We start from the raw sequence: 23,008 nt of genomic DNA on the forward strand, positions 1-23,008 counted from the left end.
TGTTGAAATTCTACAAACATTGCTAAAATGTGTTGTAATTCTACAAACATTTCTAAAATGTGTTGAAATTCTACAAACATTGCTAAAATGTGTTGTAATTCTACAAACTTTTCTAAAATGTGTTGTAATTCTACAAACATTTCTAAAATGTGTTGAAATTCTACAGTGGCGCAGTCCGGAGATTGCTTCGGGGGAGAGGAGGAGAGAAGAGGTTTTGGCACACAATTAAAACAATAAAAACAATTGTATAAGCAACCACAGTGTACCGCCCTGGCTACGCCACTGAAATTCTACTAGACCCGTAGCCTTTTTCTTTAGCACGTCAAACACTCTAAAATGTTCACGTCTACGTACTCTAAACGTTGAAACTTCTAGAGCGCTTTGCTTAACCTCGAGCAGCTGCGACCGGAAAAACTGACGTTTATAAAAGGGCCAAAACTGGAGGGCAAATTAGTTTTCCGTCACTTTTCGCTTGGAATTGCAGCGCACCGTAAATCTAAGAGTCACTGTTCAAATGGGGAAATTTGCGTTAATAGTGATTTCGATTGTCATCACCTTGGCATTCATTTTATCAATGATAGCATTGTCAGGTAAGTTAAATTGGGCGCTTGTTGCATATACTTAAAGAGATATTGTCAATTGGGACACATTTCGAATTTTCTGATTTAGGGTACATCATAAGATATATTTTTGTGTCCAGAATTCTAAAATATATATGTTATGGCACTTAATACAAGTATTTAGTTATGAAAATTAACTTCAAAATATTTATATCACTTTGACGAAATTTTGACTATTGTTGACGCCATAAATTGTTGTGGTGAGAAAGAAATTTGGAAGATTTCCTACCTAATTACTACAGTTCTAGTTTTTGTTAGAATTAAATACGTCCATAAAATTATGTGTTGATAATTTTAGCTCGCGCTCTTAATGGTTTTCTGGGCTCCCTTCAAAAATAAAAACGCGCGCTCAATAACTTTAAAGGCCCATTTTCATGCTCGCTGGTAGCGGATAAAAATCGTCAAAATTCGCATCCGCCACTCGCAAGCGTGAAAATTAATCTAAAATATCTGTTTGAAACAGATCGACGCGGAAAGTGAAAAAGTGTGTAGCGGAAGCGGATTTTGTCGATTTTTACCCGCTAGCAGCGAGCATGAAAATGGGGCTTTACAGTGCATCGGAAAATAGCGAAAACCAATATTTTTCGAAGCTTATTACATTATCGTTAGTTTTGGAAATAAGGTATACACTCTTTTACGAAGTCGGCCATTTCATTACAGGCCTAATTTAAAATGATACAGGCAAGGGCGCCTGCACGTGCTCACCAGCTCGAGACGTCGCGTGCACTTGACAGCGTGAAGCGGCCTGGCATGCACTATTTTAAATCAGACCTGTAATAAAATGGCAGCTCTCACAAATAAGGATATAAAAGAGTGTATTGATTTCTGTTTATTGATAATTTAATTCCTTAATCGTAAAACATATTAATTTATTAAATTTCGAATTTCGATTTCGATGTTATATTATAGCGTTTTCCATTTGACTACTCTCGAACGCTCTAGATCGCTCTGATCAGCATTTTACGTTCCATTTGCGTGCTCGGATCTGCTCGGATCTGCTCCGATCCAGTTTCGCGTGTTTCATTTCCCGTTCTCGGGTGTTCCGAGATCGCCCAAAACCGATCTGCCGATTTTGACAGATCAACGGATCGAGATCGGAGCAAATTTTGGCGTGTTCCTTTTAGATTTTTTCCCAAAATGGCAGACCAAGACGTGAAAATTCAAATTACTAGCAGACGAAAAACAACAAAGCGCGGGAATATGCTAATGTTCCATTTAAGGTTTTACTCTAGTCGATTGGGGCAAGATCTATGACGTCAGAGACAGATTCGGAGCGAATCTTGAGCAATCAAATGGAAAACGCTATTAGTGTTCTCCATAAGGGGTTTGAAAATTTCAAATGTAGGCTTTAGGCTTGTGAAACTTTTGCCCTTCTATTTTATCTCTGGTTTCGCTCTTAACATTCTCTATGTAGGAATTAACCAGAAAACTGGTGAATTTCGAATTACCGGAAATTCGTGCTGGTATCTTTCCGCCAAATGTACTAGATATTTTGCCTTTCTTAACCTGGAACCTAGGAGCAACAAACACAATGAGAACGAAGCTAATCTTTAAACACGCTAACGCAGGGTTGTGTACAAATCTCATTGGACGAACGTTTACGCTGAACGTTTTACGGGCGGGGGGAAGACAATTTCCCCTTCCGACGGCAGCAGGCGCTAATGCGTCTAACCAATGGAAAATGTACGCAAGAAAATGCACGACCATTGACGTGTTACGTTCTCCTTGTGTGGGGTGCTGTGTTTGTTGCTCCTAGCTGCAACTGAGTAGAGAGCACGAGGGGGATTGGGAGCAACGCTAAATCTCGTCTCAATATAGTAATTATCCCAAAGTATAAATAATTATATTATTTATCTGATGATTAATCAATTAACTACACTGACCCACTTAAGGTTAATTAGGGAATTATTATTATATTAATAGACGGATGCCATTCGCCGTACGACTGTGGAAAAGATGGTCCAAAGAAGTTCCTCTGCATCATGGGAGACTGCATGGCCTTACCGAACAACCGTTAAGGAAAATGAATTTTAATTTCAAAATGCGGGGAAAAGTCACGCAATAAATTTGTAAAATCAAACAAATAAAATAGAATAAAATAAAATTAAATGTACTATAGTAGCCACATTATTGATTACGACTTAATAGATTTTTGTTGGGAACTACGGTTAATATGGAGTTCTTTTCGAATTCAATTCACATACTCTTATGCGTTAAATTTGGAAAATTTAAATGCAGGCATCGGTTAAATATCGGAAAATTAAACTACGCGTAATCGTTCCAAATCTAAAAATTCCATTATCCGAATCGACTAATCATAGATAACATCAATATCGGTTAATTAATGTTAAAAATCTAAATCGATTTTAAATACTGGTAAAAATATCTGTGTCGGTTAATTATCGGTTAAAATATCTGTATCGGTAAATTATCGGTGAAAATAAATATCGCAAGTCTGTAAATATCTGTAAATATATCTGTGTCGGTTACTTATCACAAAAAAATCTGTTAATTATCGGTAAAAATTAACTACAAAATTTAAATATCGGTAAAAACATCGGAATCGGTAAAATAAGGGTCAAAATATATATTAATTATCGGTAAATATTCTTTATCGACTAAATATCGTTAAAAATATCTACATCGGTAAAAGGCCGGTAAACCATATTTGTATCGGTTAGTTATCAGTCAAAATATCTATATCGGTTAAATAAAAAATACTAGTATCGGTGGAAAAAATCAAATATAACTATCTTCTTCTGAAGCCAGACGCTCACTGCTCTTCGTAACGTCTCCGACCTACCTTTCACAAGCCTTTGCTTCGTAACGGCGACAATGCCTTTTGGAAGGCAGGACGGATACGAAACGGAGACCCAGTGGGCGCCTAGCCTTACTCTCCAAAAAAGAACAGATAGTTCGGCAAAAAAACAATACAAAATTGCAAATCCCAAAATGCAAACTTAAATAATTCAAACAAACTTCAAGGATTCAACCGTACGTAGAGGCAAAGTCAGCCTACCAAATCAGCCCAGATATTTCGAGAAATTCGGTGGCGCTGTCTACGGATCGAATTGAGCCAGCGCCATTCATCACCAGCGATTTCTTTTCAAACTTATTTCGCTGTGAAATTCAGTCCAGGACTCCCCAATCCAGGGAAAAAAGAGGTTGCCGTACTTTAAAATAAATTCATCTGGACCCCAGTTTTTCCTTTCGCTCCCAAATATATATAAAAATAGAAGAAAGAAAAAAATTGTCGAAAAAAAAAACAACCCATATTTTTTATTTTAAAGAATAGGTTGAAAGTAAATCGATGGAGGGCTTTTTTCGGCTAAAAGATCATTCAGAAAAACTCCCAAAAATGCCAGCCAAAAAATCCTAGCATTCATTTTTTTTTATATTTTATTTGACGCCGCGAAAAGCGCAGTTTTCAAAAACGAGGAAAATACGGATAAAGGGGGACTCATGACGTTGTAAAGTATGGCTGTGTAGACTAGCGTTCAAAATTTTGAAAACAACCTGGAAGTCTTTAGCTATAAAATCATTAGCAGCTATAAAAATTCAGAATTGTTTTTTTTTAAATCTTAAATTTGTTATAAAATCTTAATTTTTTATAAAATCTGAATTTTTTCTAAAATCTTAAATTTTTCTAAAATCTTAAATTTTTCTAAAATCTTAAATATTTTCTAAAATCTTAAATATTTTCTAAAATCTTAAATATTTTCTAAAATCTTAATATTTTCCTACAATCTTAAATATTTTCTAAAATCTTACATATTTTCTTAATGTTAAATATTTTCTAAAATCTTAAATTATTTATAAAATCTGAATTTTTTTTATAAAATTGAATTTTTTTTATAAAATCTGAATTTTTTTATAAAATCTGAATTTTAATATAAAATCTGAATTTTTTTATAAAATCTGAAAAATTTATATAAAATCTAGTGTTGTAAGTCGGAAAATTTTCCGGAAAACTACCGAGGCCTTATTTCCGGAAAATTTTCCGTATTTTTCCGAAAAATATTAAAAACGTTTTCATTCCATGATTTGTCTAATATATTGTTTGCAAATTTAAATAAAGCGGCATTTTCACCTCATTTTTTCTAATCTAAAAGTAAAACTAAACCTATAGACTAGTTTAAACTGGTTGAAATGTAACACTATTAATGTTTTGTAGTATGTTTACTGATATTAGTCATTTTAAATCGATAAAAAGTTTAAAACATTAAAAACCCTTGAAAAGTAATTTATGTTTAAATTTTTTATTTTTCCGATTTGCGGAAAATTTTCCGCAATTCGGAAAATTTTCCGGAATATTTTCTGGAAATGTTTCCGCATTTTATTTTTCCGGAAAATTAACAACCCTAATAAAATCTCTAGAATTTAAAAAAAAAAAAAAAACATTTTTTGAAAACAATCTCAGATTTTTGAAAAACTATTTTCAGAAAATAGATAATAATAATTTTTGATACACGAATTGTAACTCATTAAAAGTGGTTAACCCTGAAACATCGATTTCAAATTACAACTCGTTACAGTGCAAAAGCTACAAAAAGCGCCCCACGCGGAAGGAAATAAAAACGAACGAAAAAGTATGACCAGGCAAATCGTTTCTGGCGAAGACGACGGCTGATAATTATCACGGGCATAACCTCTATAATTAAGGAGCCCTTTTTAAAACTTCGATCTGTTCAAGAAAAAAAGTACGGGGGCCTTTAACCCCAAAGGGAGTCACGCGCGCTCCGAGAGGCAATTTCAACGAAAATGTTAGTGAAAAAAAATCTCACTAGGAGCGAGCGAAGAAGAAAATAAAATGAATTTCGAGATAATACGTTCTACCAGAAGTTTATAATGAAGCCTTGATTTTTGCGCATACTCTCTTGGGCAAACAGATGATCATTATGTATGGAAACGTCCCCAATTTAAAAACCAAAATGAAATACCCTAAATTTAATATTTGTACGTGCACGTGATCCAGAAATAGGAATTAAAAAAACCCCAAACTGTGATTAGTCGGATCTGCAAAAAAGAAGTAAGGAAGGGGAGGAGCTTCTTAATTTAATCCATTAACTTTGACTTTGAAACAGCGTTGCCAGATTCTGAAAATCAAATCAAACTGAACTAATTCTAAATTGCAGAGTCCAAAATTAATGTTGCGAGATTGTTGATGCTGTACAAGTTATCTTATTTAAAAAGAGCGCCACTAAAACGACGACCGATGACTATCGCCATCTACTGCCCATTTCATGAAGCTCAGCTGATGTTTCTTACGCGTTTCTTTAGCCTGGCCCCACTCGAGGAAAACTGCTCTCAAATCCGGCTCGGGTCAAGTAACGTTTTCGCGCCTAGGAGGATGGATACGGGTCATTCATATCCCTAATGTTAAGTTAAAAGGAACCACCAATGGACTCAGCGGCGTAGGAACCGGGGGGGGCAGGGGGTATTGCCCCCCCCCCCTGGAATTTTGCCTGGGGGGCAACCCATGCAAATTCCCCACCCTGGAAATTGCTTTTATTCATACCATAGTCCATCGGGCGGAGACGTCGTACCTTGGTCAAAATCCCAAAATATACATAATATAATTTAGTATTTTAGTAGCCTACTAAGTCTACTTACTTTTCGTAAAATTATTTCAAAACATAACTTAGACAATGTGGGAGTTTTAAGTCTTTTTTCTAAAGTAGTATTAGATTAGTTTCGTGATATACTTTTTCATATGTGTCGGGTACCCGGTTTTACTATTAATATCAACACTATCATGTAAAAAAACGGTTTTATGTATAAGTTTTGCTATTTTCGAAAATGTTTCCCGCTTCAATGAGGCGGCCAAATTATCGCACAAATAACCTCACCTTCGCGTAGCAATACAGGTTGCCAACCCCTTTAAATCGGCCAGTTTTAATTAACTGGAGTCGTGAATAGGGTTTAGCGTCGGTACACCAGCGCCACCGCAACATCGCACTGTTCTCGTAATATTGCTAAATAAAACAGGCGCTCTCGAGTCCTGTCTCTCCTCAGCACCTTGGGAAATACCAAAATTGCGTGTTTTGCACCAGCGTTGCCAGACGTCCTATAATTATAGGAAAAATCTATAATTTTGCCACAAAATTTTCGGTGTCCTATAATTATAACAGTGTACTATATAGGACGTTTTTTTTTCGTTTTTTCGATATTGATAACCTATAAATCCTATAATCTGAAAACCTCTTACTGTAAGCGTTAACCGTCGAAGAATTTCTCGGATCGCAGCCGACAAATGCGATGAATAAATGTGTTTTTATTATTTTTAATATTTTATTTGTTTTTATTTAAAAGGTTTTATTTTACCATACGTCAATGGGTTTATTTGAAAGTGAAGTTTTATCAAACATCAGTGGTATATCCGATGCAAAATTGAAATTACCGCCAAATACAATGTGTCCTATAATTTGAACTGGAAATCTATAATTTTTAGTCCTTGGGCCTATAATTTAATTTTGGCTATCTGGCAACGCTGTTTTGCACAACCTTTATCACGGGGTAGAAACGTTCGCGAAATGCGTTGTCTCATGCTTTTCCCTAGTGGGAGAGGTGGGGGGTGGAAGTTTAGTCTGAAACGTTTCAGCGGGTTCGTCTGCTTCGATATATGGTCCTCGTTCGGGCCTTGGGCTAAAAAGGGAACACGCTTATTGTCAAAAGAAACAACCCAAATCTAAAAAGCCGAATGGGTAGTATTACAATTTTAATTATCATCGATGTAGTCATAAATTGTTTGTTTTAAATATAATTTCAGGGGTAAACTTTAAAAAACGCTTCAAAATTAATATCTTAATTTGCCCAATGAAGAGATTGAATCTTCTGATTTACCTTTTGTAAAAATAAGTTTTAAATGCTTAATTTCAAATGTTTTTCTATATTTTTATTCTTTTTAAACAGCTTTGCTTAGAAAAAAATTAAGGCAAGAGGTCGGCGGAGCGAATAAATTAACCGTCAAATTTCGATTAACCATAGAAAGTTTGGTTAACTGTTTTATGAACATTTTATACAAATAAACAACGATTTAACATGCAAAAATAATCGATTTTTTCCTATATTTTTTGGATAATTTGCGGTTATGAATAAAAATAAATAATTGGATAATTTCTTATTTACAATTGAAGGCACTAACGTTATTAATAAACTTCACTACAATTTCAATTTAACCCAACTTATGATTAAAGATGATTTGTGATAGTTCTTACAACTCTTGAATTGGCAAGATTTGCCCATATTTAGTTTACACCTTGGTAAAATAAAATTCCAATCAGTAAAATAAAGAAAATTTACGCTGAAACTTGGTCAAAACCTCGGGCCTCGTCCTCCAGTCCCGATTTTTACGAGATTCAAAACTGAACCGAACTGAATTTTTCAGACTTTTTACCCCCTCGCTATTACATTGCCCCCCGCAACTAGGGAATCGCGTGTTTAGACGGGAGCCCGTAGGAATCTCGCCGCATTTCCAATCTACGGTACGTAGTCTAGATTATCTTTGCCTTTATCTTGCAACCTACGATTTCTTAAATTCTTCAGTTGGTTTCGCGCCAAGGCTTTGCCCAGGTAGTTAAATAATAAATATGTTTTGAATTATTTGACAGTGTTTGTGGGCCTATTAATTTTATTTGGAATACAAGTTTACGCAATCAGGTAAGATGTTAAAGAATAATCTAAGATCGTTTAAAAATTTAGCACTGAGGCTTCTAACTTTCTATGATTCCTTTATTTAATAGACTTATTTTTAAAATGTTGATATCTAATTGATCACTCAATTAGGTCTGATGTTAAAAATTTATATCTTACAAAGTTATCACTACTGAGTCTTCTAATGTTTTATGAATACACGTTATTTTTGTTACACTAGGCTTAAAGCAAGTGTCGGCTCGACGTCAAGTAGCTCTTTTTTCAACAGATGTCGCTATCGTCGACATTAAAACAAGATGCTTAAGCCACATTTTGACCCAAAATGCGATAATTATAGCTACCCATCGCGTTGATTGGATATTTTGTAAATTGGTCAATAACATACATTACAGCAATTATAAGCAATATTTTTACATGGGATATATAATTTAGGTTAAAGTGCTCAAAATAGTGTATATATAATACTCTACAATCTCTCTCTGGCGACTTTATCATTTGGCTATGTTGTATTTAACTTCCTTGGCCAATAATAGATGGCACCACGCTCTCCATTAACGTCGCTTTTTTCCGAATAATCGGATAGATTCATTGCCATCTCTAATAACAGGGGCTTTCCATAATACAGGTGGCAACGATAGAGCCGACAGTTGCTTTAACAAAAAATATATCTGATTATATTTAAATCAGATGTTTAAAATTTATTAAACATAAAACAGTTATGACTGAGGTTTCTAGCTTTCTACGACTACATGTTTTGTTATACGAAACTTAATAAAATATATTTTACACAAAAGTGAACTTAAATATTTAAACAATAAGTGAAAGATTTTGTAAATTTAAAGTTAAAATCTTAGGTACTGTTAATAGGTTAGAGACTAGAGTACGGGAAAATTCATCATTCATAATTGTTGAGATAACGTAGGACTCGAGTTCGCGTTGAGAGAGAAGTTTAGACAAAGGCAAAATTTACCGCCAAGCGATCTGCCATTTTTTGTTTCGGGGTGACATCTTAGGACTTTAATCACGCGCTGTTCGCGCTATAACAGGCTTTAACAACGCTCTGTTCCCCGCGCGCGCTTGCTCCGCGTGCGGTCTGCGGAGGGAAGGCGAAAGAAAATGGCAGCTCGCTTGGCGGTAAATTTCGCTCGTTTAAAAATTAATATATCGTCATTAAAAAAAGATACAATTTTGCGACTGATATTTTTGAGTTTATTTAAACATGATCTTTCAAATAGACCCAAGTTTTACCCAACCTGGACTTTTCCTTTAACTAAATTCAAACTACCTAACTATAAACTCTGTCTAAATTAACAGCTGAGAGCTGTTCTCTACTAATTACTTCCAATCTACTTAATTACCCTCACAGGTTGAGTTGATAATTTCAAGGGTATAATTAGGTTATTCCAATTCAAAAAATAATAACAATCAATTTTATCTTACAGCTGACTTGAGTTAGTTCACAATTACTTTAACACTTTCAGTCTTAAACACGCACTGTTCATACACTGAAGTCCATTCACTCACGTTCCAAACGCGAAACACAATTTATCTCTTTTCTTGACCGAAGACCGAACATACTAATTAAAACCGCAAAGTTACCTCATAACTTTTGACCGACACCAGGACCCGGTCCCGTAGTAGTTCGACTGACAGCCAAGAACTAAGAAAGACTAAATCTTCTATATTGACGGCAACGGCCTTATATACTGTTATTTTGTGTTTTTTTTTACCCGTCGAGATTTGACTAAAGTTGGAAAAATTGAAGAGATTATATTTTTTACCCGGTTTGATTGATAGTTCTCCACATGGTGGCGCTATATTATTACTTTGATATAGTTTCCGCGGGAGTTTTGAATAATTATCTTTTTTCTAAGCGATATTAAAAGGTAACAATGAGCTACTTTTTGTGTTTTAACGAAATTTTGTTAAGAATTTAACAAAAATTTAAAACAAAACAAAAAACCGTACCAAAGAATAAACAAACAAAGTTCAATAAACAATATATACAGATATTGTATTAATCCGTTTAGTAAAAAAACGCGCCTTATCATAATTGTTCCTTTACTTTAATATTTTCCCTAAGGAAGTCAATGGCTCGCCGGTGAACTATCCGCATTGTTACGTATTCGTACCGATCCAAGGGGTGATGGGGAGGGTGGTAGAATTCCTATGGCCTTCGTGAGATGATTTAGATGAACACATGTCAAAATTTAATTTTTTAGTTTGTTTTTAAATAATTTAGAGATGTCAAGGATATCTAATACATATGTATTTACATTTACGGATCTGTTCTTTCCAACCATTCAATAGACTATTCTTACACTTTTCTAATTTTGTTTTTGGTTTTGGAAAGGGTAAAAACGAGGGGCAGCTCACTCCAATGATTATTAGGACACCCTCGTATGATTAAATCATGATTAGATTAAATTAAAATTAAATCTGTAGCTTTGTCTGTACAAAGATTAAAAATGATTAAATCATGATTAATTTTTTAATCATGATTATTAGGACACCCTGTAACAATGTGATCTGCCCCTCGGGTAGAAAGAATATTCCGCGCATATGTTCTTTATCTAAATACAGAGAATCACTTTTGCATTTTTTAAACACACAAATTTTGGTTCTCATTTAATACAGTTTTTAATCTACAACCAGTTAATTCGATCAATAAGTAAAACTTCCCATAATTTCACTTACTTTACTCAATATATTTAAGGCTCAGTGGGGCTCTAACCGTCTAAACAACAAAAAATTTCAAATCCGTCCCTTAAAACGGTCAAAAATATTTTTAGGTAGATGGCGACATTCTAGAATTCGGTTTCCTGTTGGTGACGTTTGAATCGGTAGCATAACACGTATTTGCCTGGCAAACCTGAAAAAAGCGTCACCTCTTTTTAACGAACCGATTCAAGGGAAATGAGATAGACCAGGGCGTCCCCGTTAGTTGATTAGTCCATGTTTCCACTGTCGTTTTTTTAAGAGAAGGAGAAAACCCAGGCTTTCGAGGCCGATGCCAGGGCCGCCGCCAATTGCCATGGAGCGTCCGATCCAAGATAAAAAATTAAACCTCTTTTTAGAAATGTTTAAAAGTATCTAGTTTTTTAGCAATGAAACCTTTTTGGTACATATTTTCTGTGTTAATTATTATTTATAAATAATTTATAATAATAATAATAGTAATAATTTATAATCTAGAAATGAGCTACGAGTATAGCCAATATTCTGCGAATGTACAACCATGGAGATTCTATGGTACAACCACGTTTGTAAAATATACTTTAAAATTCGACTTTTTACCGATATCTAGCGTAAAAGCTAACATACAAATCAATTTCTTCTAAATCTTTCTCTCTTGAGTCCTGCCTTAGAGCATTATTATTTCTAACAAAATATTCCATTCTTTCCTAATCCCAGGTTTTTACCTCTCCGAGGGGACTTTGTACCCTAGGAGAGGTTATACAACCAGCGTGTCAGTCTGTGTGTGTGTGGGTGTGTGTGTGGCCTGCGAAAGCGTTCGCATTTTCGGGGCAAAGGGTAATCACTGCGTACGCAGTCGAACAACCGTTTTAGCAGTTTAAAGGTTGACAAAACCACCGTGTGACGGTAAGCGTTAACGGATAAAAATAAATAAATTTGCGATTGCGTTGAGTTTTTTTTTCGTTAACGCCCACCATCGCTATGTTTGTTATGGGTGCGTATTCTCCAACTACTTCTTATTGACTTTTGGGACGGACCGAGTGCTGAGTGTTATGGCAACCTCTCAACTTCCAATGGCAGGGTTTCCACCAATTGTTTACGGTATTCGTCTTAATATCAATTTGCGATCGCATCGGGCGGGATTTGAACCCGAGACACTTGTTAAGCTTGTTTTCCACTAGCGCGCGCAACGACGCGTTTCTCAGCTTTGAAACGTTCAAACGTTTTTACGCGCGTAAAGAAAATAACATTATGACGCGCGCTAGTGGAAATCAAGCTTAACGCTTCATTGAAAATTAGACCTTCAGCTTTATCGGAAGCGTATTTAATAGAGTACGAAATTTTGGTTTAATTGAAATAGAATTGAAATTGAAATTATTGCATCGAAGAAATTCTAATTTGCGTTTTCTCTATTGATTAAAAACAAATGTGCCACCCAGGTTTCGAACCCAGGCCATTCGGCTTGGCAGTCGAGCGCTCTATCACAGAACCACCGATAGCTGCTTAGCTTCACTGAAAATAAGAAACTCATCGTAAGCATAATAGGTAATAAAGTGTTTTATAAATGAATTTATGAAGGCCTTATCTGGTTTTTTTAGGAAGGAAATTATGTAGACTTAATCTTGTTTGTCTAATATTTTGTATTGTTGGTTTTTTCTGTCTTATATTTGTATCTACTATTTTTTAAGTTTATTTCCTTTTTCCCGCAAAATCGTCCAGTCTTAGAGGAACCTTTAAGAGCGTAAGTCATGCTAAAAAGCTTATCCGGTTTCATTATAATAACGTGAAAAATCGTATTTGTGAATGGTAAGGTGTTGCGCTTCTTGATATTATATTTTCTATTGCTTGATTTCTAAGTATTTGAACTAATTTATTGCTTGACTGCGTTATAATATATATACAGGGTCTTTTTTTTTGCTCGGAAAAGTGTTTTTTTTTTCAAAAACTATTTATAGTACCGATTTCAAATTTGGAAGGTCAATTCTCTTTACCGGGGGACATCAGTTTGAGAAATTTGAGCGTTTTCGGTAATTTGTTTCACCAATTTTGAAAAATTATTTTTCGACCACTAGGTGCGAGATAAAAAATTTCTATTATAAAGTTGTAGGCCGTCATCGAAGACCCTTAAAAATTGTTCACTCGACGAAAAACAACTTATTTATGCGCGGACAATTAAGTTCTCAAACGCTTTCTCTACCATTTCTGGTGTGACGTCTCGGCAAGCACTGATTATTCGTCTAATGAGTTCCTCCCTAGTTTCAATGGGCGTGGCGTATACCTTTGCTTTAACGAATCCCCAGAGAAAATAATCCAGCGGTGTTAGGTCAGGTGACCTTGCTGGCCAATGCACTGTACCATTTCTCCCTATCCACCTTTCAGGAAACTCGTTGTTGAGGTGCTCAGTTACTTGCCGGGAAAAATGCGGAGGGGCGCCATCTTGCTGAAACCACAACTGACGTCTTTCAGCCAATGGAAGGTCGTCGATTGCGTCACTCAGTTCGTTCTGTAGAAAATGTAAATACCTTTGGCCGTTGAGGTTCGTCGGCAGGAAAAAGGGACCAATCAAACGGTTTCCAACAAGTCCAACCCAAACATTGACCCGTTCACATTGAACCTGGTGATGATATTCAAAACCCCAATGTGGGTTGATGTCAGACCAAAGATGGCTGTTTTGATGATTAAAGGGCCCATCTCTAGAAAATGACGCTTCGTCGGAGAACAAAACATGGCGCAAAAATTGTCTATCTTCTTGGACAGCATTTAGTAACCAGTTGCTAAATTCATAACGTCTTTGATGGTCTACGTCAATTAGTCCTTGGTGGAGCGTAGCTCTGTATGGGTGATAGCGATTCTTACGAAGAATTTTCCACACACGATTTGCAGAACAACCCAAATCAGCAGCGGCGTTAGCGCAACTGTGACGAGGATATGCCACAAAGTACGCTAGTACATTGTTCTCGAAGTCTAAATCCGGTTGACCCAATCCGCGAAACCTAGGTTGCAAGTTACCAAATTGATTGAAATCGTGAATTGCTCGTCTTACTGTATTTACAGATGGTGCTCCATTTGGATGTCTTTCTGCGAAGATTTCAGTCACTCTTCTAAGGTTTTGCGCTGCTTCTCCATAGTAAATGGCAACTATCTCGGTACGCTCAGCTACTGAATAACGAGGCATTGTTCGAAATATTATCAAACACTGATAATAATCTCCCAAAGTTCTCCTTTAAATACCCAATGCATGTTTAGGATTGACCTATAGCCTCGTGTTTTTTAAATCCGGTCGTTTTTTTAACCAAAGTTTCAACTGGATTAGGTAATTCGGTTTCAATTATCGTTTCAAACAATCGTAATTTGGCTTCACCAACTTGTAAATTTTTCAAGCTCGAATTTTCACTGATAAATAAATTGTTTTTCGTCGAGTGAACAATTTTTAAGGGTTTTCGATGACGGCCTACAACTTTATAATAGAAATTTTTTATCTCGCACCTAGTGGTCGAAAAATAATTTTTCAAAATTGGTGAAAAACATTACCGAAAACGCTCAAATTTCTCAAACTGATGTCCCCCGGTATAGAGAATTGACCTTCCAAATTTGAAATCGGTACTATAAATAGTTTTTGAAAAAAAACACCTTTCCGAGCAAAAAAAAAAGACCCTGTATATTTTTATCGAGTTGTATACATCGTGCGCTTACACTTATGTTGGTCTGGTTTTTAACTGGGTCGTCATTACTTCGTAATTTATTTTAAACGTTTTCTCGACTGATTAAGATGTTTAATTTGAAATAAAATGAGCGTTAAAGATGCGGCAAGTATTTCGTAAGCGCGAAAAATACAAATACCCTCTGTAGATATTTCTTAAAATTAGCTTCGTATTATATTTAACTGATAAACTTGTACCTTAAATAGGGTTAAATTCAATTGTGCATTGTTTTAGTACGTCTAACTCACTGTTGTAACTACTTAATTTATAATATTCTGAATAAATTATACTCGGTTGTTTCGTCTCAATTATTTTAATTATAATTAAAATTTTATACCGGGCGGGATTGAACCGGGATTACGTTTTTAGTAAATAACTCTGAATTGCGGAGATCCATCTTTAAGGGTCATCTCGAGAAATTAATACCGCTAGGGACAATTCTTCCGAGGAGAGGTATATTTTGGCTTGCCAACTTGTTAAATATTACTTCCTGGCAATTTCCTTGAAGATGTTTTAGGGAAGCGTCTACTCCAAAGCAATCTTTAGACATTGCAATTGCCAATATTTTTACAGTAACAACATTGCCTTTAACGAGTCATTTTCAGCAATGATAGAATTGCTAAGACCGGGATACAAGCCACTTACACAATAAATGGTCAAACAGAAAATTTATTTAACGAAGTAATAACAGAATATTAGATACTAAAATATTATGTAATTTTGTGTTTTTTCCGTCCTTTTGAGATTTTTAGAAAATCCGGATATCTTATGTGGATTTTATTTAATGGACTTATCCGGAAAAAAACGGCTGCCAAAGTTATGCACCACCGATGGCGAAAATCCTGGGTCTGCGTAGTTTTGACTTTTCTTACCGATTGACGCGTCATACTCTCTCCCAACTATATACAGGTTGTTATAGAAAATACTTAAATCAAAAAACGGTCCATTGACGGAATAGACGCTTCAATAAATCATCCTCAAAAGAAATAGCAAAGAAGTAATAATTCCGAGAGCCAGGACCTGCAAGTCAATGTTTATATAGTGTATATAGTGCTTGTTAAAATAATGATTTTTATTTTCACCATTACGGCAGCAACAAGCGTTCGCCATGCCGTTACTTTTTAACCAGGAAGCTTTTTTGACATATTAAGGCTTGGCAAAAACACGACGTTCCTTATACAGGTAAAAAGTTTCCATTTTTCCCACAAGCACTATATAAACAATACCTTGTGGGTCCTGGCTCTCGGAAATATTACTTCTTGGCGGTTTCCTGGGAGGATGATTTATTTAAGTGCATATTAAATATGGTAATTTAGGGCCCGAATCGCAAAAGTTGATATAAAATCAACGACGGGGGGGGGGGGGACATTGTCTATCGATTGATGTATCATTTTCTCGTCTAATTTCATCAGTCGAAGAGTTTACTTTTGGTCTAAAATAGAATACTGCCAAAATATGGGCGCTATTAAAGTTCTGGGTACCATGTCAGAAAAATCAATATTGGTCCATTGAGGGTCTGTAAATCCCTGTAATTTGACGTATCATCAATGATGTTTCTAGAACAATCGGTTCTCAAACAAATAAAGAAAGCTAGGCCCCACTACAAGAAATAGGTGGGCCCATAGATATAAGAAATGTATATAAAAGTCTAGATAAATTTCGGGGCGTCTAAGCCTAACATAAAATACGGAATTGACACCTAGCAGACACCGAGGAAGGCACGTGTCCAAGAGCGCGAGCTCTCTTAGCATTTTAGTACTAAGTGCTTGACCTTTCCGCAGGCCATAGTCTTTAGACACCATCTGTTGGTGACTTTTAGTATAATTTTTAAGCAGGAGACAATGGCTCTCGCGACGAAGGCAACGAGCTTTCTTACCGATAGATAGCGCCTTATAAGGATAGCCTGCAGAAATTACGTGTTTCTGCTAGCTGTCACCAGAGAGGGTAAAGTCGCTTCGCTACTGAGAGGCGTCTCTCGTTCAAAAATCCGTATTTATTTTTTTCGGCGAAAATGCCCATAGGATCCGAACGTTTGATGGCGCTGCAAGCGTATCCGGAAGTCCTAGCGCGCGATTCAATATTCAGTTTAGTACGACGCAAAAATTGAATCGTTTTTAATTTACATTTTAAGTAGTTTTTAAAGGTTTTAAATATGCCTGGACCATTGTGTTCCGCCGTAAATTGTTCTAATACGAAAAATAAGAATTCTCGATTATCATTTTTCAAGTTTCCAAGGGAAAAAGAACGGGGAATACGCGTTTTTTACATAGGTTTATTTTTACTTTAACTTTCTTATTGAAATTTCAGTTCCCTATCATAGTTGGATAATGTAAAAAACGAGAAACTGACAAATAAAACAACGGAATACCTACACTTTAACCATAGGTTTTGCTCTAATCATTTCACTGACGAGTTTTATGAATATTAAAACTAAAAATAGTCTAATACCATCAGCTGTGCCAACAATATTTTATTAACACTACTCATTTTCCAGTACAGTTAGTGAAGTATAAAGAAAAACATCTAAGGGTTCTTAATGTGGTTTAAAAAATTTACTGACAATTAATATACTAAAATGTATAGCATATCCATACGCGACATATGAACATGGGTTGGAAGAAAGCGCGTTGGTCACAAACGCATCACAACCAATTTCAGAGGAAAACACATTGAATGTTCTAGATGAACATAATTACACTTTGTCCAACAGTATTTCATGCGAAAATTCAGAAAATGGTAATTGAAATTTGAAACTGTCTATCTCAATAATAAATAATTTTAATAAATAACATTACTTTAGTTGTTAATCACAATGGTAAAAGAACTTTAGATTTAAACACGCAATTGTCATCATCTTCTAAACACATTCGAACAGAGCATATGCAATTCAATTGAGAGTCCAAATCTACTTAAACAAAATGTCCTTAGCTATATATCAGGATATTTAATCCATCGCTGTTTTTCCAACGACCAATGCTCCTCTTGCCTCAGCCAACTCAAAAAGAACAATAAAATTATTGATCCTACAAATGTGCTCTCCTTCTTCAAGTTTTTCAAAACAACAAAGAACTCTTCTTTTGGTAGCCTTATAGTACCTACTGACAATTTTTTAAAGTTTATTACAGAAACAAATGAGGTATTTGATACTATAGCTTTAAACTACTATATCACATGCCAAATGTCAAAGAGCGTATGGAAAATTTATTACACGTCGAATTGACAAGACTTGGTTTCAAGCATCAATAGATTCAACATGTCCGACTGTATTTCAAAACATGATAAGTTTCTTCGTTGAGTTTTGCATGCACAGTGCCCTGAAAAAACAAGATCTCGATCATGATTACAAAAAGATACAGCACTAAACTCATACCTCATATTCGTCTCTTTTTAACTACTTCGAAGCTTTATCTTATATATTTATTTCTTATTTATTTTCATTAAGTTATTTGATCTTATTTCATTTCCAATATATTAATTTCTATTGTTATTGTTGTTAGGCCTTGGCTATTTATGTTTCCCATTATTTTAGGCTGTTAAAAAGAATTGACACTTCAATATTCAAATATAATATTTAAAAATATTTAGTTGTACTTACTTGCGTCATAAATTAACATGAAACAACCGTTTCACATTTTATTTAAATTTTTTAGTATCAGAAATAAGAAAATAATCGGTGCCATATTGCGGATGTAACAAAAATCTTCTAAAAAAATTTAACTAACGACACCCTGTAGCACCCTGGTAGTGGGATCCTGAACTTCATTTGTAATTTCTTCTATTCGCGCGTGCGTCAAAAACTGGTAACGAAATTTTAACATTGCGGGAATACTCCTTTTTGGCCAGAAAATGGGGCGGAAAAGGGGAAGGGACGTGAGCATGCGCCAAACATATTCTTGTTTCTTTTAGACGCCATATTTGAAATCGCGCCAGCTATTTTGTATGGGAAAAATTCAGGGGTAACTTCGAAACACAAGTTATTAAATTAAATATGGTTTGATGCAGTATCTTTGGTTGTAAAAGTATTTATGGAGCTCAATTAATTATATTTAATCGCTTTCCAAAGAAGATAACTCGCCTTTAGGCAAGAAAAAAACACAGAAAAAATTGGAGCCCAACGCCGAGTTTGAGGGTTTGTAGCAGACATTTTCGGAGCCCCAGGACTGGATTCCAACGCTAAATTTACCATCTAGTATAATAATACTCCAATCAAAACGTGAATTAGTGGGGAAGAAAGTCAGCTAGATAAGAATAAATAAATATGAAATTGGATAGTTACGAAATATTAAATGAAATTGGTTCCTTAACTTAAGCCTTTTTAAGTTTTTAGTAACTTAAATTTCTAGAGATAATTCGATTATGCCTTCTTTCTAGGAAGAGTATAAAGTTTTTATGAATGAATTGGTTCAGCAGCAAAGACTTGGTATATCATTAAATTTTCATAATAATTACATGTCACTTGTAGAGATATAACCATAGAAGATAATATGGAAAACTATTCTAAAGAAGTTGAAAACTCGTCCCACCGTACACCATATCACCAATAGATAATTTGCATGAAAATTTTATCCAGAAATGAATGGAAATGTGCCTACGGAAGTTAACCTATTACCCGAGGCTTTTCGATTAAAGTTTTGTTATAAAGGAACCCAGACTACAGATGATTCAACCTGAATTTGAGAACCGAACTTTACGAGAGAGCATTAGAGCACTGAAAGAGGAAACATCACCCATGCTTTTTCCTATAAATAAAAAATTGCCCTCAAAATGGCGGCCATAGCCCAAAGCTACAGAGCGATACTACTCTATTGTGGATCAATTTATCACTGTCATAATGAGACTGAAAGTCCAATTCGAGTCTTAAATTTATTCCGAGTCTACAATTTGCAGTTGAGCCCAATCTGAGCCTTATATTAGTCAGAATCATTCCAAAAATTAAATCAGTAATTAAAATTTAAAATTAGTACCAATGTAGTTAAACATTTTTAAATATTACGAAGTAATTAACTAACTTACAACAGGAGTTGTTTAATATTAACACGCAGGTCAACAATATACCATAGAAAAATAGAATATATTTTACATTTCCATTTCACAAAATCAATGTTAGAAATCTCACAATTCTAATCTGAGTCAAATATTAATGTATAAAAAAACCTAAAAGAGCTTAGAAAGGAACTTTGTTTTAATTAGCTGTATAATTTTATACCACATTGAAATTATTTTTAAATTTCCTATAAAAATAAAGATACAGGAGTTTAGAATTTTCAATCTCTTAAAACTTAAATCCTTAGTAATCCTAATGAAGTGATTAGAGTAAACCATATCAGTTATTTTTCCACTAAGGTGTACCTTTCCATGTAAAAGAGTAGCGAACCTGCATGACTCTGATGTTAAAATATACAAAAAATATATAAACCATTAGAAAAAATTTAGAACTTGCTAATAAGTTACAGAAAATATAAGACACAATTATACCCAATAACCAAATCGCAAGCCCCAACATAAATAGTTCTAAAAAAATTGACAAGTCCGAGGCGTACCAGCCTGGGTTCAGGAGTACATTTTGAACCGTGCGCCAAAAACACTCCTATCTTTAGAATATCAAAGCTAATTATAATTTGTTTTGTCTAGAACCGGGCACCATTTACCCACAGTACGCCTCTGGGTCAAGTACCATAACCACAAGGTAACTGACGGATCTCATAGATGGGTAACATCTTGATTTGATGTAAAGAATCTGCCCATTAATTTTTTTATTTAGAATGAAAAATTAGTCACGAATTAAAGCAGGAATAAATTAATCGATATCACTATCAACTCACCACACAAAAATTGTAGAGCTTCCTCAAATTTTAACAAAATACTAAATAGTTTAATGTGCTACTGCTTTCCAACTTCTGTAGAAATAGAAGGCCGAGCAACATCCACGTTTTCGTCAAGGCCTAGATTTTCATCATGATCTAAGTCCGGCAAACCGTACCTGTTACCACTTACATGTAATATTTTCTCGTGTTCGCTCTTTTTTTCTTAAATTCAGTAATATAATCACTTTTTTTCATTTAAATTTAATTCCTATATTTGTTATAACACTTTCAACGTTTTATTATAAGTTTCACTGAACATTCGTTATCCATGGTTAACATACGGAGAGATGGCGTCGTCTGCTTCTAAGAAACATTGGGCTGTAAGCGCATGCGCGTAATTAAAACCAAAAAGGTGTATACGCTTTTTTTTTCAAAAAATGCTGGGCGCAGCCATATCTTTTCTACCCCCGTTTCTTCCCCATACGGCCATGCTCTGGCGGACTTTTAGGCGGGGGTCGGGGAGGGGGTAATAATGGTGTGCAACAGCTGCTTCGTTGATGATCTTCGCCAATTTTTCGGAAACTGCGGTCTAAAAGTAAAACACGTGCAGTAAAGGCTTATCACATATACCTTGTGCTTAAAGTTTGTTAGTGAGTTAGTCGATATTCGATAAACATTATGGGTGGCGGAAGAGTTTGCGCTGTTAAAACATGCAGAAATAATCAAACTAAAATAACACAATGGAATAAAAGGGTTTGCGAGAGTCACAATTTATTAAAAAAAGAGTGTCCATGTCTGCTGCCATTTAGTTTGCATGTCTTTCCAAAAGACAATCGCGTGTTATCTGTTTGGATTTCGTCTTTGGGAAGAAAAGATTATGTGCCATCAAAACATTCAAGGGTAATTTTAAATTAAACTTATAGCCTTTGACTCTTTGTTTTAATTATATATTTTCATTTAGGTTTGTAGTATTCACTTTGAAGATGGGAAACCTACTCCAACGAATCCCAACCCAACTTTAAACCTAGGATTAATGGAAAATGTATGTAAATTTGAAATATCATTTGTTACTGGTATTCTTAATTATTAATTTTCTGTGTACATGTAGAGGCAACTTATAAATCGATTGCCAAAATCTCCGATGAAGGCTTATGTTTTCAAGGAGCGATCAATAAATAGTAATGAACAATATGAAACTAAAATGGATAATTTAGGATCAGTTCTAGGAGAGAAAACTGATGTGGGCCTAATTGAAAGTACTGAACTACTGGTACCATCAAATAATTCAGAAAGGGATTTGGTTAATCTACCGCTCGTTGTAACACCAAGGCATCACAATCATAGCCCAAAAAATCGCTCAATCTTCGGACGAAGAAGTACACTTGATTGTAATAATGAAACAAATGTCAACTCCTCATTACGTATTTTGGAAAATGATTTTGTTGAAAGTAGGATAGGCTTTGAAAAGGATTTGAGTGATAGGCGAAATATCGTTACCAGTACACCCGCAACTTTTAAAGACCGCCATATTTCTACATTTTGTGGTATGTTTTCCAGTATTTCTTATGAAAATAATACGAATTTTGTAGATGCTGAGATTTCAAAGGTAATAGACAAACCTTCAGCTTCACCAGTAAACCAGATGGAAACTACTAATCTGCAACCTCGTAAATTAGACCAAAGTAGTCCCTTAAATTATGTTCCTACTAAAATTAATATTTTTAAATGTGATGTTTCAACTCAGTGTGAAAAAAGCAGCTTTTCTAACGTTCGTGATGCATCAACTCAATGCTATGATATTTCTATTCAAGACCATAACTACAGTAAAGTCACCCATGAAACAAACAGTTCCATTGGGATACAAGTGAATACACCTCATATACCCTACGAAAACATGACCAATTCCGATTGTTTATTTTACACTGGCATACAATTAGAGGTATTTCTCAAGATGTTAACTATCTTAATAGAACCAGTATCTGATTTTCCTTTTCAAATGAAAAAGGGTGATCAACTTCTAATTGTGCTAATGCGGCTGCGACTTGGACTACTGTTAGAAGACCTTGGTAGACGATTCTGTATCTCAACATCACTTGTATCTAATATCCTTCAAAGGTGGCTTCCTGTCATGGCTGATCGACTTAAAAATTTGGTTTTCTGGCTTCCAAGGGAAACCATTAAGTCAACATTGCCAGCCTGTTTTGAAGAGTTTTACCCTAATACGACTTGTATAATTGATTGCTCAGAAATTTTCATTAATAGGCCTTCGTTGTTAAGAGCACGATCAGAAACTTACAGTTCCTACAAAAGCCACAACACCGCCAAATTCATGGTAGGCATAGCTCCAAATGGCCATTTTATGTTTGTGACAAAATGTTATGGTGGTAGGGCAAGTGACAAATTTATTTTTAACGATTCCAAAATCATTGATTACACTGTGCCAGGTGACGAATTGATGGCTGACAGGGGATTTACAATCACCAATGATCTGTTAATCCGCCAAGTTAAATTAAATACTCCCGCTTCTGCTAGA

The 23,008-nt window shown here is 35.1% G+C and overlaps 1 protein-coding gene and 1 long non-coding RNA gene across 2 annotated transcripts; both read left to right on the plus strand.

The window, feature by feature from the left end:
* The first annotated feature begins 442 nt into the window (after positions 1 to 442).
* LOC149957747 (uncharacterized) lies at positions 443 to 2,733 on the plus strand. Its single transcript, XR_016478267.1, has 2 exons — positions 443 to 590; positions 2,544 to 2,733. It is a non-coding gene; the product is annotated as an uncharacterized LOC149957747 (long non-coding RNA).
* An 18,173-nt stretch (positions 2,734 to 20,906) lies between these two features.
* On the plus strand, positions 20,907 to 23,008 carry LOC149957748 (uncharacterized). The gene is made up of 5 exons (XM_090164886.1): positions 20,907 to 21,375; positions 21,437 to 21,517; positions 21,584 to 22,414; positions 22,481 to 22,807; positions 22,920 to 23,008. The coding sequence occupies exons 1-5, from the start codon at positions 21,154 to 21,156 to the stop codon at positions 22,929 to 22,931; spliced, it is 1,473 nt and encodes a 490-aa protein (XP_090021012.1). The 5' UTR covers positions 20,907 to 21,153; the 3' UTR covers positions 22,932 to 23,008.

The sequence above is a fragment of the Leiobunum rupestre genome, chromosome 2, assembly GCF_980474605.1.
Source record: "Leiobunum rupestre chromosome 2, qqLeiRupe1.1.hap1, whole genome shotgun sequence".
NCBI classification, from domain to species: Eukaryota; Metazoa; Arthropoda; class Arachnida; order Opiliones; family Sclerosomatidae; genus Leiobunum; species Leiobunum rupestre.